Source organism: Myotis nattereri (genome assembly GCF_964212035.1).
Source record: "Myotis nattereri genome assembly, chromosome: 2".
Lineage (NCBI taxonomy): Eukaryota > Metazoa > Chordata > Mammalia > Chiroptera > Vespertilionidae > Myotis > Myotis nattereri.
Genome location: NC_138076.1, coordinates 192406778 through 192423281, shown reverse-complemented (window position 1 = coordinate 192423281; position 16504 = coordinate 192406778). Strand labels below are relative to the sequence as shown.

At 34.0% G+C, this 16504-nt stretch overlaps 1 protein-coding gene across 1 annotated transcript in view; it reads right to left on the bottom strand.

Moving 5' to 3' along the window:
* The window catches only part of LOC308513981 (NKG2-A/NKG2-B type II integral membrane protein-like), a gene marked incomplete at both ends in the record, with an annotated part of 94287 nt that overhangs the window by 6229 nt on the left and 71554 nt on the right, over window positions 1-16504 (bottom strand). The window contains one exon of the mRNA XM_081084020.1: window positions 3333-3433. Within this exon, the coding sequence (XP_080940146.1) occupies window positions 3333-3433 (101 nt within the window). The remainder of the gene's footprint in view (window positions 1-3332; window positions 3434-16504) is intronic.

Below are 16504 nucleotides of genomic sequence, written 5' to 3'. Positions count from 1 at the left end.
TATCCTTAACTAAAGATCTTGAGGCATTTTACTATATTTTCTATTAAACTTGTGAGGACTTTTTTCATAATTAGATCTTTGCTAGTCAATATTTTCCACAGAGTAATGACTTTTCCCATCACCTTTATTGAATGACCATTCTTTTCTCAGGATCTGAAATGCCATCTCTGTTGCCACATATTTATTATTCAATATATCTGTAGGCATTGTTTTCATAAAAATTCTATTCAGTTCCTTGAATAAGTATATTATCACTTAGGGAAAATTATTTGTGTTGCCTTTTCTGTTCTTCTGTGTCATTAAATTACAGGTTTAAAGACCCCATATTTTTACCACACATTTTTATACTTCTCAGAATACAGTAGGTAATGAGTAATGCTTTGTTCACAGGGCTATTATAAGCCGCACTTAAAGAATAAGATAAAAAATGACAAGAGTTCTTTCTCCTCATGGCTGAATAGTAATCCATTACATACATTTAAATATACCACATCTTCTTTGTCCATTCATTTGCCGGTAGACCCTTATGCTGTCTTTAAATGTTAGCTATTGTGAATAATACTGTAATGAACATGGGAGTACAGATACCCTAACTTCATTTAATTTGGATATATATTCAAAAGTGGGATTGCTGTATGAAGTGATAGCTCTATTTTTAAGTTTTTGAGGAATCTCCATACTGGTTTCCATAATGGCAATTCTAGTGTACATTCCCACCAACAGTGCTCAAGGGCTCCCCTTTTCCCCACATCCTCACAAGCATTTGTTATCTCTTGTATTTTTGTGATGTGATATCTTATTAAGGTTTTGATTTGTATTTCCCTGAGGATTAGTGATGTTGAGTACCTTTGCATGAACCTTTTATCCATTTGTATATCTTTGGTAAAATGTCTATTTGGGACTTTTCCCCGTTTTTAATAGGATTATTTTTTCATGCTATTGCGTTGTATGAGTTCCTGGTATGTTTTGGATATTAACTCCTTACCATGTATGTGACCTGCAAATATTTTCTCTAATTTTGTAGATAACTACCTTTGTTGATCAGAACCTTTACTTTTTACATCTAATTTTTAAATTTTTTATTGAATTTATAAAGATGGCATTGATTAATAAAAGTATATAGGTTTCAAATGTACAATTCTATAATACATCATCTGTATATTTTATTACAACAACATGGGTGGATCTTGAAAATATCATGTTAAGTGAAATAAATCATACAGAAAAATTCAATAACCATATGATTTCACCCATATGTGGAATATAAAATTGAAAGCAGCAAATGAACAAACAAGACAAACAAAAAAACAAAAGCTCATAGACACAGACAACAGAACGGCGGTTACCAGAACGAAGGGAGTGCAGGGGGATAGTGAAGAGTAGAGAGGGTCAAGTGTATGGTGATGAAAGATTTGATTTTGGGTGGTAGGCACACAATGAAATATACAGATGATGTATCATACTAATGAATGTTACCCCACTAAATTTAATAAAATTGAAAAAAAATCAGTGAAGTCAATGGATACAAGATCAACATGTAAACCTCAATTGTCTTTTTAAAAATATACTTTTATTTCTGATAGTATTACAGGTATCTCCCATTCTCCCTTTATCACCCTTCTCCTTGCCCCTGCACCCACTCCAGGCCTTCAATACCCTATTGCTCATGTCCATGAGCTATGCATATAAATATATAACTTCTTTGGTTTATCTCTTCTAGTCCCCCCCAACCCCACATCGAGGCATGTCAGTCTGTTCCCTGCCTCCCTGCTTTGGGTCTTATTTTGCTGATCAATTCATTTTTGTTCATTAGACTCCACAAATAAGTGAGATCATGTGATAATTCTCTTTCTCAGATTGGCTTATTTCTTTTTTATATATATATATTATTGATTTTTTACAGAGAGGAAGGGAGAGGGACAGAGAGTTGGAAACATGGATGAGACAGAAACATCGATCAGCTGCCTCCTGCACACTCCCTACTGGGTATGTGCCCGCAACCAAGGTACATGCCCTTGACCGGAATCGAACCTGGGACCCTCGAGTCCGCAGGCCGATGCTCTATCCACTGAGCCAAACCGGTTAGGGCAGATTGGCTTATTTCACTTGGCATAATATTTTCCAGGTCCATCCATGCTGTCCCAAAGCTCAAGTGTTTTTCTGTTTGAAGCAGCAAAAATTACTAAACATTTTAAAAAATAAAAATGTCATTTACAAAGTTGTGACCATAATATATCCATGTTTCTGTAGGACTTCAATATAGGAAAATTAAAAATATAGTAGATAAATTAAAGCAAACTTAATACATAGAAGGATAAAGCATGATATTAGTTAGAAGAGTCAATATTGTAAAATGACTAATCTTTGTAAATTAATTTTTAAATGCTGTCCCAAATATAATCCCAAGTGTTTTTAACTGTTTTTATTAAGGTGTAATTTACAGAGCATAAAATTCATCCATTCAGAGTGTACGTATATACCAGTGATTTTTAGCATATTCCCAGAGTTTGCAACTGTCACCATGATCAAAATTTAGAAAACGTTCAGCCCCCAAATAGTGTGCCAATTTTCAGTCATTTCTTATTCCCACCTCTCTTCAACACTTGGCAACCACCAATCCGCTTTGTGCCTCTGTGGGTTTGCCTCACAATGTGATTGGTTAGAAAGGCTGAATGCCGCAAATATAATGTTGAACAAAAAAAAAGTCAGAAACTAAAATTAATGATACCTGTACATTTGAATGTGTATATTATTCTCTAATAATTGTTAAGGAATTTTTCAGTATTAGAACAAATAATATAATTCATTTTAAGAGTTATGCAAAAAAAGAGTTATGCAAATAATACTATTTCCATTTCACGAAAAATAAAGTTACCCAACAGAATCCAAACTCAGGTGTTTTACCTCTAAAGCTTATGTTTGCAACTATATATTTTTGAAGCTCCACAACTCCATGATGTGAGGCCATATAGGTGTAGCAGAACACAGTCACCTTTATCAGATGATAGTTCTGCTATTCTGTAACTAAGAAAAATGCATAATTTTATTGTTATCATGTATGGAGACAATCCATGAAACAATAAATAGCATTTTTCATATAAGTGTAATAGGAAAACATTTTGAAAATAGGTAATGATACTCTTCACATAATATTAGTAAGAACTGGTTATTAGGAAAACTGGGTAGTCATTCTTTAATATTTATATCAACATTTCATTAACTTTGAACTTCATTCTTCAAGTTTATAATTCAACTAAAACAAATGTATTCATAATACTCGTTTAAATGTCTCCTTTTTGTATTTCTTATGCAGTATTTACAAAACAACTTACTTTAGTTTGAAAGCTGAACCATTTATCAACATCCATGGATGACCACTGCTGCTACGAAAAATTCCAATCCATGATGGTGGTAACATGAAACTCAGAAATTTCTACCACAAAATAAAGAATTTTTATTTAAATGATCATCATGAAAGTTTGTATTATTTTTTAAATGCAAGTAGTGTACTTTCATATGATCCTTAATTTTCAGAAAAAATAAGATGTTGGATTTTAATCAATATTAAGCATAAAATCATAAACCAAGAATTCACATTGGTAAAAGTTTTCAGCAATGTTTGTACATTTTCTACTTTTGATTTAAAATTAATTCTTGAGCTCTGACCAGTTTGGCTCAGTGGATAGAGCGTCAGCCTGTGGACCAAAGACTTCCGGGTTCGATTCCAGTCAAGGGCATGTACCTTGGTTGCAGGCACATCCCCAGTGGGGGGGTATGCAGGAGGCAGCTGACCGATGTTCCTCTCTCATCGATGTTTCTAACTCTCTATCCCTCTCCCTTCCTCACTGTAAAAAATAAAAAAAATATATTTAAAAATAAAATAAAATTAAATTAATTCTTGAACATTGAGACTTAGTAGTGATGTTAGCAAGGAAAATCCTGATATATGCAATGTAGTAGTTACCAATGTTGACAAAATTAACAGAACAAGGCTTTAAATAAATTTTCAAATACTTATTTCAAGTATTTGATACTGTGACTAAATCCATGTAGAGCTCTACTATGTTTCTAATAATTTAGGTTTCAGAAAAAAATTAAGGGATTGTCATTAAGAAAACAAATGACATGGAAGCCAAAAATTTGGTTTTCTGTGCCTCACATCATTCTTGAACCAGATAAGACCTGAACTGATCTATTCTATGTTGGTGGAATCCAGTAGTCTAAGTATCAGAGACTCATTCCTCTGCTATTCCCTGCTAAATGCAACTATAAATTCTAGAACTAGTGAAAGATGTAAGGGAAGGAGAGCTCTGACGGTGCAAAGAGAAAGGGAAAAAGTTTGGTACCCCAAGATTAGAGAACAACAGACAGGGTAACATATCTTCACCCAACAGCAGTAACCTAGGCCTGCTGTTTCCCAATATCCAACATAGCATTATAGGAGGTAGCTCAAAGGAAGCCATTCCTCCCATGCATCAGAGAGAGAATTCAGCCCAGCAACAGCAGCCTAGCCTGCAGGACGATCCATTAGGACACCTGCTAACAAAAGCAATCAGAGTAAGTTTTCCTTCCCCCAAGAGAAACCAAGGTAGGAGGGCTGGAGGCGGGACCAGCAAAGGGGACCCTATAACTAAAATGAATGGGCCCAGCATGGCTTTTTATTGCTGAGGGCATGAAACTCACATCCCCAATGAGAGACATCAGGTAGAATCAACTTTAAAATGTTCCATTCCCATAACTGGCAGTGAAAATTAATAAACTGCAGATACATGCAGCAATATAAATAAATTCTGAAACATCAGATGGAGGTGAAAAATGAAGAAAGGCACACTGTATGATTCCATTTATATGAAAATCCATAACAAGCAACATACCATCATATTAAAAACTAAGACAGTGGTTAAATAAAGAGGGGAAAGATGTGATGAAAGAATGCACAGTAGCAAGCCTGCAGAGGTTGGAAACTTTCATTTGGGATCTGATTTGTAATTACATGGTTCTATTCACTTTGCAACCAATTTGCACAATTATGGTATCTTCAGTGTTGTAGACATATGGTAAAGTTAAATAGAAAAGTTTATTTTAGAGAACAAGCATTTATAGAAACATGGTTTTCTATGAAAAGCAACATTGGAACTTAACAAATGTGTATTAATGTTATCAACTACAAATAAAATGTAAATCAAAAATAGAATATTAACACTTAAAAATGATAACTAAAATATATACAAGGATATATGCCAACTTTGTTAATACAATATAGACTAAAGTAAGCTTTTAATAAAATGTTTGAAACACTTAAAATCTTACCATTTCTTCTTCATTATCTATATAAAGCAGGTTAGAGTTTTTAGAAGCACAGGCCAGCCCACTCTCAATCCATGTTTTATTTTCAGTACTAATGTAGTAGCAAATTTTGGAATATGTAAACCACTCCAGTGGACAATGACCACAATGATATGCTAAAGAAAAATTATAAATTTTTAACCAAATACAATTTGAATAAAAAAATTAATCTACATATATGCACAGGTACATACATATCTGTACATAATATCTATGCACATTCACAGGCTGATAGATATAAAAAACACTCATACACCCACTCAGAGAGAAGGGTCACCTCTTACTGCCTAATTCATGTGCTCACATAAAGAAATAACACAAAGAAAAATATTAAATCTCTAATGTCTTGGAAGTCATTGGATGAAATCACTTTTTTTCTTTTTAGAATAGCAATGGGATTTTGTATCAACATAATAGAGCAGTAGGAATTTTGAGATAATTGGCAACAGTGGGTATGGCGATTTTAAGTAAATACTCCTTCATTTTATTGCATAAGAAGAAATACTTTTTTATAATTATTTGTAAATATTTATTGATCATTTTATAATTTATGTCCTCCCCCCTCAAAAAGTCTATTGTCATTTTTGCCTAGCTTAGGATAGAGACAAAATCTAAACTTTTCTAATATCAGAACTTTGAAAATTATTATGTACCTTTCAGGATGTTTGTATTGAGGAATGAATTGTTCTTCTCCAGTTTACCAGTACCTTAAAAAATTAAGGTAATTGTTTAAAAAGTAATTAATCTAAACAAATAATAATAATTTTTGTTTTTAGCTTGAAGTTTTTTTTTAAATATTGTCTATGATAAGAATTATCTGTAACAAAATTGATTTTACTAAGAAAAATGAATAAAGTAATACAGATTTGGGGCAAATATTGTAACAAACTATGGGAACAAACTTCACCATCTCTTACAGTTTTGGCTTAGCCAATATCAAGAATTAATTTGCATTTCTCAATAAGTTCTTTTGCAGTGGTTCTCAACCTTCCTAATGCCGCGACCCTTAAATACAGTCCCTCATGTTGTGGTGACCCCCAACTATAAAATTATTTTCATTGCTACTTCATAACTGTAATTTTGCTACGGTTATGAATCGTAATGTAAATATCTGATATGCAGGATGTATTTAGGTGACCCCCGTGAAAGGGTTGTTTGACCCCCGCGAAAGGGTTGTTCGACCCCCAAAGGGGTCACGACCCACAGGTTGAGAACCGCTGTATGAAATCAGAACATATAAATATGTATAAAATATTTTCTACAAATCATTCTATTTTTATGCATTTGACAAATTCAGCATAGCACATTTATGTAACTGTATACATTAAAATGAGAATTCTATTCTGTAACACTGTATTATGAAGTGCGTAGAGTCACTCAGGTTCTTTAAAATAAAGTTTTCTTAAAGACTTCCAAAACTTACCAGGCATAAAAAGTATCACTCTAACTATATAAGGCAGATAACTCCCAGGACCCCAGCAAAGAGCTTCTCTGGAGGTGATGGTGAATCTGCAGGAGGAGAAAGGAGAGATGGAGATATTATTTAGACGGTTTACATATAAGAGAACCCAAGTGCACAGCGAATCATAAAGTTGAATCCTGAAACCATATCTAGCAGTGGAATCTTCCTCTCAGATGTACCATTTCATTTTCTGAAAACACGATTCTCCATGAGATGTTGGTCAAAGACGACACCTTACAACAGTGCCTCAAAGAAATCAGCCCTCAGATTTCATATTAGAATTCTGTGTTCCAACTTTAAGCTCTGACCCTTACAAATGAAAAAATGTGTGAGCTAATTCCCTACTCTTTTGCACACCTCTATATGCCAGGTGCACATCCTAGAACAATTATACTGTGTGTGTACAAAATGTGCCACCTTTGCTTTAGTCATCCTTGTAATTCCATTGAAGGTCTTGAAAAGCACTTGAAAGTTTATTCCCACACAGAATATTTATTGTTCAGTTGCTACAGTGGAGCTGTTCATGCCCTTACCTTTCACTTGCTGTCTCCTTAAGTCCTTAGCCAGATTCATTTCTGAGTCATTTTCTTGTTGGACATCCATTTCTGAGGCTGAGTGATGACAGGGATGGTGCCTATGATAACAGCACTTAAGTAATTAATAAATGATGTGAGCAATGACAAGACCCCAAGGATAGTCTTTGTGGGTGGAGTGTGGGATAGTAACAGTACTCACTTTGCATTTGACCAATGTGAAGTCCTGTTCTAATTTACGTAGAGATTTAAATGTGTTTCATGATAGAATAATAGTTCTTAAAATGATATTCTATGTTTGACATAATATTATTGGTTGAAGCAATGAAAAGTAAGAAGTTACTAAAGAATAAAGAAATTCAGAATAATGATATAGTTATTAAAGTCAGATTCCACTGAAACATTTTAATACAGTTAGAATAACTGTGAAAATTAAAATGCTGTATAGAAAAAAGTGATGCCCTAATTTTTATGACAATTTTTAAATTCAGTAATGGTTACATATTGAGTATTTTAAAGTTGGGGGAATAGTAGTATTAGAATATATAGTACTTTTCTGTAATAAATTAAATTTATTTAGTCACATATTTATTTATAAAAAGGGCAGATGATATTTTAAAATATCACATGATATTTTAAATAATTGTGGAGTTCTGAGAAATTATTATAATTTAAGAAAATATTTTATATGCTGAGAAATGCTACATGACACACTAAAGGTATCCAAAACTAACAAATAATAAAAGCAAATAGAATGTTAAAGAATTTTAAAAAATACTAATTTTACACAAGTAACTTACAATTTATTTAATGGTTAAGATATGAAACCATAAAATGATTAATAAATGTGTATATCATTTATGGAGGAACATTGTTGGTGCAAAATTCCTGAAAGATTCTAGGTTATCAAAGTCAGTGAAGGTGACTTTAGTGTGTAAGAAAATGTAATAAGTCAGATAATTTATTAAATAATTCAGTCAATGGGCTCTGCAGTCAGTGATATCTAGAATAAATTATGGCTTTGAAATTTATAATGTATTACCTTTAAAAGTTATTTAGTGTTTAGCAACCTAGCTTACTAATCTAAGGTGGGAATAAAAATATGTTAAGATACAACGCATGTAAATATAACACTCAATCTGACATTTATAAACTTTCAATATGTCACTTGTTTTAATAATTTTAATATAATTGCCTTGTTACTATTTCTGATTCATATCAATCAATGAAAACACAATTCGTTAGACAGCAGTCTCTTATCAGTGTGGCAGCTTTTAGCATGTGTTGTTCAATTTCTAAAAAGTGTTTTGATTGTTTATAATTAAGCTTAAATATTTAACAACAAAGATTTTTAAAAGTTTAAATAAGCATTTTACTGAGACTACTAAATCCTGATTTTTACAGCAAGTCACACTGATTTTATTTAATCAAAGTGTATGTATGAGGAATTATGTTTTACCTTCATGACTTGATGAATTCTTTTTTTTAAAAATATATTTTATTGATTTTTTACAGAGAGGAAGGGAGAGAGATAGAGAGTCAGAAACATCGATGAGAGAGAAACATCGATCAGCTGCCTCCTGCACATCTCCTACTGAGGATGTGCCCGTAACCCAGGTACATGCCCTTGACTGGAATCGAACCTGGGACCTTTGAGTCCGCAGGCCGACGCTCTATCCACTGAGCCAAACCGGTTCCGGCCATGACTTGATGAATTCTTGTTAAGAATTTATTTTTAAAATATGGGATAAATATGAAATAATATACATGGATAATTATATGTCTTAATTACAAAATACAAAATCCACTGGGATTTTATTTAAGTTATACTGATTTTCAAGCCCAAATATACATCTACGTTTGCCCTTTTGTCATTTTATACAGGCAAAAATTTGAATATTTAAAGATATCTACCTATATTTCATATTTTACTCTTTTTACCCTAAATTATACAAGTAAGGATACCCATGTATTCTTTTATTTGATAGTATGTGAATTGTACTTCAGTAGTACCACATCTAGCATTTCTAATTTCCCATTAAATGAATTGGGCCAGTAGAGAGACAGGAGAGTACACACACTTACCTCTGGAAGCCTGTAAGTTATGAATCCTTTAGTGTGAGGCCAGGTCACTCCTGTACACAAACAATGCCTTTAGTGTCCACAGACTGTCCTGTGAAGACTGAGAGTGAATGAAAAGTAAAAAAAAAAAAGTAGATTTCTCATCACTGTGTCACTTAGAGTTGGAACAGGAAATTCTTACACTTGGGCATTTTTGAAGATGATTTATCTCATCACACATTTTCCGAATGTAGGAGACTTTGAGTTTGTATTGCGTCACTTAGTTTGTCCATTGGTAAGTGCGTCTGAGAAATTATTTTTATATTCTAGAAGATTTCTGGGACAAAAGACTTGACTACTTATGCTGTTAACTTATTTCATCTTAAAATCACAAATCTTAGGCCTTGTGAAGAGTATCTCAGATGTTTAAGTTCTACTCTTAGACGAGGTTGCTAAATAATGGCATTACCTCATTTTACTTATACACTCATTATGCTATTTTAATTATAATAGAATAAATCTAAAACCATAATTTCATCAACAATAGCTACTTAATGATGTTTGTCACTAATAATCTGAAGAATTACTACATTTTCAACATATAGTAACTGTCACAAATATTTATTGTCAACTGTATCTTCTCACACTCTTTGTTTTTAAAATTGCTATATTTAATTTTATTATTTGTATATTAGAAATATAAATTTTCCTGATATTAATAAATGTCTGAGAAGAATAAGACATTAAGCAACACTGAACTGTACCATGATGTATAAATAGAAATATTAAATTAATACTCATTATTAATTCATATTCAAATTATAATTAGTAGTTTATATTTTAATGGAAATTTTAGTTGTAAATTACAAAAACACAAGTCTAACAATGTAAAAGGACAAAGAAGGTAATTTTTAAAAATTTCACTTGACCATAACTGGGGAGGCAGAAATGGTAAACTTTGAAAATACATGTTAAGTGACACATGGCCATTAGAATAAATAAAACATTACATTTAAATTATCTAGTGTGTATCAGATAGAATTTTTTCATATTTCTCATATTACACCAAGAAAAGAGGATGTGTTTATCTTCACTAGTGAGTAAATTAAAATTGGGAGTTTCATATGATCCAGCAATCTTATTTCTGAATGTGTATCCAAAGAAACAACACAATTATTTTATAATTTTTAATTTATTGATTGATTTCCAAAATAGATAAGGGAAAGAGATTATATAGATAGATATAGGTAGATTGATAATAGAAAGAAATCAACTTGTTTGATTCTATTTTTAAGATTTTTAATTAATTAATTAAATTTTTTAGTGTTAAATTTTTTAATAAATTGACAGAATTGTGCATTTATTACAAAAAAACACACCAAAAATAAAAAACAGAAAAACATTGTTTGATTCTTTTTTTCTTTAATAATTGAGGAATTACATATTTGTCCTTATCTCCCCATTGCCCCCCACATCCCCAACTCATGCCCTCACCCTACAGTGTCTGAGTCCATTGGTTAGGCTTATATGCATGCATACAAGTCCTTTGGTTGATCTCTCCTCCTTACCACCACCCTCCCCTACCTTCCCTCTAAGGATCAACAGTCTGATCGATGCTTCCCTGTCTCTGGATCTGTTTTTGTTCATCAGTTTATGTTGTTCATTATATTCCACAAATGAGTGAGATCATGTATGTGCAGATGAGAGGCTGTAATTTTACATCATCAGATATCTTGCAGATTTTTACATATCTTATTGATTTTTCCACCCCTCTATGGTAAAAATGTTAGTTAACTGACTTCTAATACCATTTATCTTTTGGTCAGAGAGGCCAGTTCTATCCTCTATCTTATTGACTCCTAAAAGAACGGAAGAGTTTAATTCGTAGAAAGAATAAAATATACAATGTTGGTAAAATTAAGGAATTTAAATGTCATGCAAATGTGATATATGTGTACCTGTATAGGAGATAATTATTTCAAAATAATTGTCATTAGCCTATATAAAACAAGTTTTCTATGGGTTTGGGTTGCTATATTTTAAAGTGTTAAGAATGAACAATTTGAAATGTCAAAGAGAGATGAATTCTAAGTAAACTGTTTCTTCTGATTTTATGGTAGGACATATCACCCCCTCTCTTCTACCAATCTTTCATACATATGGTTGAAATTGAGTTTTCACAAACACCAAACCAAATTCTGTTTGTAATGATACCCAAACAAAAGATTTGGACATTACCTGCTATTTTTAGTCACTTTCTAGTATCATGTGCCCACACCATTTCAACCCCCAAATTAATGTCTACTAGAGCCAGTGAATGTGACCTTACTTGGGAATAGGGCTTTCGCAAATGTAACCAAATTAAGATGAGGTCATACTGGTGCAGGATGGGCCTTAATTAATACAGATGAAATGCATGAGAAGAGGGACATGGACACCAAGACAGAGACACACAGGGAGAACCGTGAGATGAACAAGGCCAGGATGGGAATAATATCCCCTTAGGCCAGGGAATGCCGAGGACTCCGGGCTACACCCAAAATGAAGAGAAATGCAGGGCACAGAGTCTCCCCAGAGTCTTCAAAGTGAACATAACCTTGATGACACCTTGATTTCAGACTTCAGGTTTCCAGAACTGTGAGATAATAAATATTTGTGGTGTAAGTCAGAAGGAAAGTAAAATATATAATGTGAGGTGATAATAAATGTTGTATGAAAACATTTTGAGCAAAGTCAGGGGAATTGAACGTCATCTGTGAGAGGGAACTGAAATTCCATCTGTGTCTATTGGGAATTTAATATTTGGACAAAGATAAGAAGTTGGTGTGAAAACCAGCAATGTCGATAAATGTGCCCCTGTTCATCACAAAATATCAGTCTTCCTATGGTCTCCAGGAGATTCTCCATCTCCAATACCTTGTTTCTTATTTCTCTTGTTGTTATTTATGCTGAATATCTGTGAAGGATAGAGAAGTTTAGACAAACTTTTAAATCACTATGATGTTGCGTGTTGTAGTCATTTTACATTAAAAAGTAGCAATTGAGATGAATGAGATTTAACTACATACACAAAAGTCACCATTTTCCAAGACTATCCCAGGAAGTCTGATTACATTTATTTGGAAATATTGGCTTTGATAAACTAATTTCTTATTCAGACTTAATCTCGAGATCATTTAATTTGGTGACTTGTCCTCAAAATTTGATAAATTATGTTGGTAATTTGTACTTTAAATTTAAGAAAAATGTTAACATCAAGAAATAATATTAATTTGTTTATTAATTTAGTTAAAATACTAAGAAACTTATATCTGGCAATAGTGAGATCATGTGAGGAACCATGTGACTACAAAGTATGTGGGTATTTTATATTCTGGCTTCTGGGATTTCCATAACTCCCACAGGTGGTCCTAAGTGCTGGTGCACTACTCTCTTCTGCCCGTCTTCCTATAGCTGTTATTGCGGATTAGATTAGTTTTGGGGAATCTACATTTTTTTCCTTCTGACCACTATGAGAAGAGTATTCTTATTAGACAATTAAAAAAGTTGGCCATGTGACTTGTTTTGATAATATTTTGTGATCTGGAAAGTAACAGATTATGAATTCTGAGTTCAGGCATCAAAAAGTACATTTCTGCTTGCCATGCTGAGATTTGCTAATCACTGTTATGAGGTTATGTACCAAGTATCCCACTGTTGAGAGAATAAAATATAAAAACAAGATATGAACTTTATCTGTATTCTGGAGCTGAGCCCATACATACCCAGTCTCCATCAACTAAAAGCCAACCAAGCCACAAATGGGTAAATGAGAAATAAATTAATAAAATAAATGCTGGTTTTTAAATGTCAATGCAACCAGATTGTTGGTAATACAACTTCAGCAATTAGATACAAACTAATTTTGAATGTTGACATATTTTCTCTATTTGAATCTAAGGAATAAATGTACAGAATATAAAGACAACATCTATATCCAAAGAGATAAATGCATATAAACTATTAATTTATTTTGCAATCATTAAGCAAGTACAGGATCTCTTCCACTTGTAATTGAATTATAATAAAAATATCTCCGAATGATTGTGTCAAATTACTAAAGCTCATCCCACATTCTGTCAATAATTAGCTCTTTGACTCTCACAGATATTGTATCCATTTCATTTTTATTTTCTTCATAACTTTACACTCTATTGCGTCCATCAAACATGCTTCTAAAGCATAGTAATTAAGAGTGTCAAAAGGGGGAGACAAAGAATTCAATAAAACAAGGTTGCCAGGGTCCAACCCCAGCGGGTCCAGGGGTCCCCAAAGGTGTGGACGGAGTCGGCGAAGAAGGAAGGACACGGAGACAGCGTTCAGTTGATCAGCAGCCTAGCCAGGATCTCCAGCCAAGTTCTGGTCTGGATCTCCAGCGAAGTTCTGGTTAGGATCTCCAGCCAGGTTCTGTAGCCATGTTCCCTCGCTAGGTTCTCCAGCCAGGTTCGGTCCAGGTTCTCCAGCCAGGTTCAGTCACCAGGTTCTAGTCAGGTTCTCTTGCCAATTTCTGTAGTCAGGTTCAGTCCAGGATCTTTTGCCATGTTCTCTCCAGCGAAGTTCTTCTGTCTCTAGAGAACATTCTGTGTAGGTTCTGTGCCTAGGTTCTGTCTCTCTCAGTTCTGTCTTCTTCTGTCTCTTGCTGTCTTGTTACAACTGTATTTATACCAGTTGATTCAATCCTATCAATCTCTATTTCAAAGGTTAGGGCGTTTCTTATCTCCATTCCAGGGAGTAAAGATTATGTAGCTTAAGCATGATTGTTCGTAGTAAAAATGATTAATTACCCGTCTGGCACTTAGTTAAGAGGTTTTATTCCCTCCCTAACTTCAGGGGAAAATCCCTACCTGGGGATTCAACCTTTCTCAGAGAGGTGACCTTAGTTAAAACACAGTGCCAAGAAGGTGAGCAAACATATTAAGAATCGTATGCCATATATGCCAGGTCCCTTGAAACAGCAAGGATGGACTGGCTCCGGCACAAGGTACCTTCCAAAATATCTAAAATCCAGTAGAAAAAGCAAATCAGACATGTAAAATATACCAAAGACCTGGTTATTACCCAGTGTAACCACCAGTCCGCACCAAAAAAATGACTCTAATGATGGATAATGCTACACCAAAATAGATTTAGAAGATATTAGTGTTGGTTCCATATTCTGAATAAGTAGGGCATATTTAAATGGCTTTTATATAGAAACCTTGAGGTTGTTGCATAATAAGCTGAGTGTCAATTAAGAAGTTATTACTCTGGGCTCCAAATCTATCTTTACCGCGCTTTGTGAGTTAATGGTGCTAGGTCTTATAATCCTTTTCCTCCCTGTCAGCTCACATGATGTTTTGCTAGTAAAAGGCACAAGAGAGACATGCCAGAGAAAGGGCTCTTCTTCCTGGTTTCATGGTGAGTTCTCTTTTGTGGCTACAGAGATGTGGGTAACAGCTGCACGCATGCAGGAGGTTCCTGTGGCGTTCCCCCTCCAGCAGGTGTTTGTGGCTGGTCCCCGTTCCCTCTCCTCCAGCTTCTGCCTGCTGACACTGTGGCAGGGAGGCCTTCCTGCTTGTTAGTCATAACTTGAGATCCATCCTCACCAGTGTGGGCTAAAGGACTTGGAACTGCTCTTTCCCACCTCCGTCCAGTGAGCGTACCTGCCATAGAGCTTTCTGTAGTGACACTGTCTTCAATGAAGTCTAAAACCTGGCACCCATGTGGTTTTCATTTTGGTAATCTTCCTTAAGCCTAGCGTACATTCTGTAACTTTCTTTTATTCCCCTCTCTCACCAACAAGTAGTTAATAATTCTTTGAATCAAACTTTCCCAGGTTTTTTACTTCTGATTCAACACATTTATACACCTTGTGACCCTGGGATGTTCAGCCCCCATTTTGAACTTTTAACGCCTAGGTCAAGTAAATTACTTTGAAAATATTCATGTTATTGCAGACTTAGAAATAACAGTTCTGTTCTATTTTTTAATTTATTTCAGAGAGGAAGGGAGAGGATAGAGAGAGTTGGAAACATCAATGATGAGAGAGAATCATTGATCAGCTGCCTCCTGCACAAAACCCTCTGGGGATCAAGCCTCCAACCTGGGCATCTGCCCTTGACCGGAATCAAACCCAGGACTCTTCAGTCCGCAGACTGATGCTCTATCCACTGAGCCAAAAAAACAAAGGAAGGAATAACAGTATTTGATATTATAAGTCATAATATGTACCTGATTTATTTAGTGAATATTAGAAGTTTTAAATGTGTACAATATGTAACTGGATGTATATTTTTTAAATTAACATAAATGTAGATTTAAAAATAAATCTGTAATACCAAGGATGAAGTATCTGATAAACTATAGACTTTGAAATAAAAGTTTATAATGATTTTAGAGAGAGAGGAATAGAGAGATAGAAACATCGAGGAGAGAGGACCATTGATAGGCTGCCTCCTGCACACCTCCTACTAGGGATCAAGCTTGTAACTCAGACATGTACCCTGATCAGGAATTGAACTATTGACTTCTTGGTGCATGGGACAATGCTCAAGTACTGAGCCACAGCAGCCTGGCCAAACTATGGACTTTCAGTTCTATAAAGAGTCAAAGTAGAATCATTCTCAGTAACAAATGTACCACGATGGTGAGTGATGTTTATAAAAGGGAGGCTCTGCATGGGTGGGGACAGAGGAAGAAGGGAAATCTCAATACCTTCCTCTTAATTTTGTTGTGAACCTAAAGCTGGTCTCAAAATAATATCTTAAAAAGAGTTCTACAAAAAATAATTGCAGTGCATTTAAAGGAAGTAGAAATGTGTTATATTTAGATGTTGGGAGTACCATTATACTAGATTTAGGTAAGGTAACATGGCTGGTGCTTACAAACATAGCTTTTATTTTCTAAGCAGGATTCAGAAAAGATCTTGTGGTACTCAAGCCTAGCATATGTACAATTTTTATGAAATCCTGGAGTTATTGCAGATCTGAAATACAGAAATAATATATCATTAATCTGGTCACATATAACTTCATATTTTATTCAATAATAAACTCTTTACAGTAATGCTTACATATCTAAATCT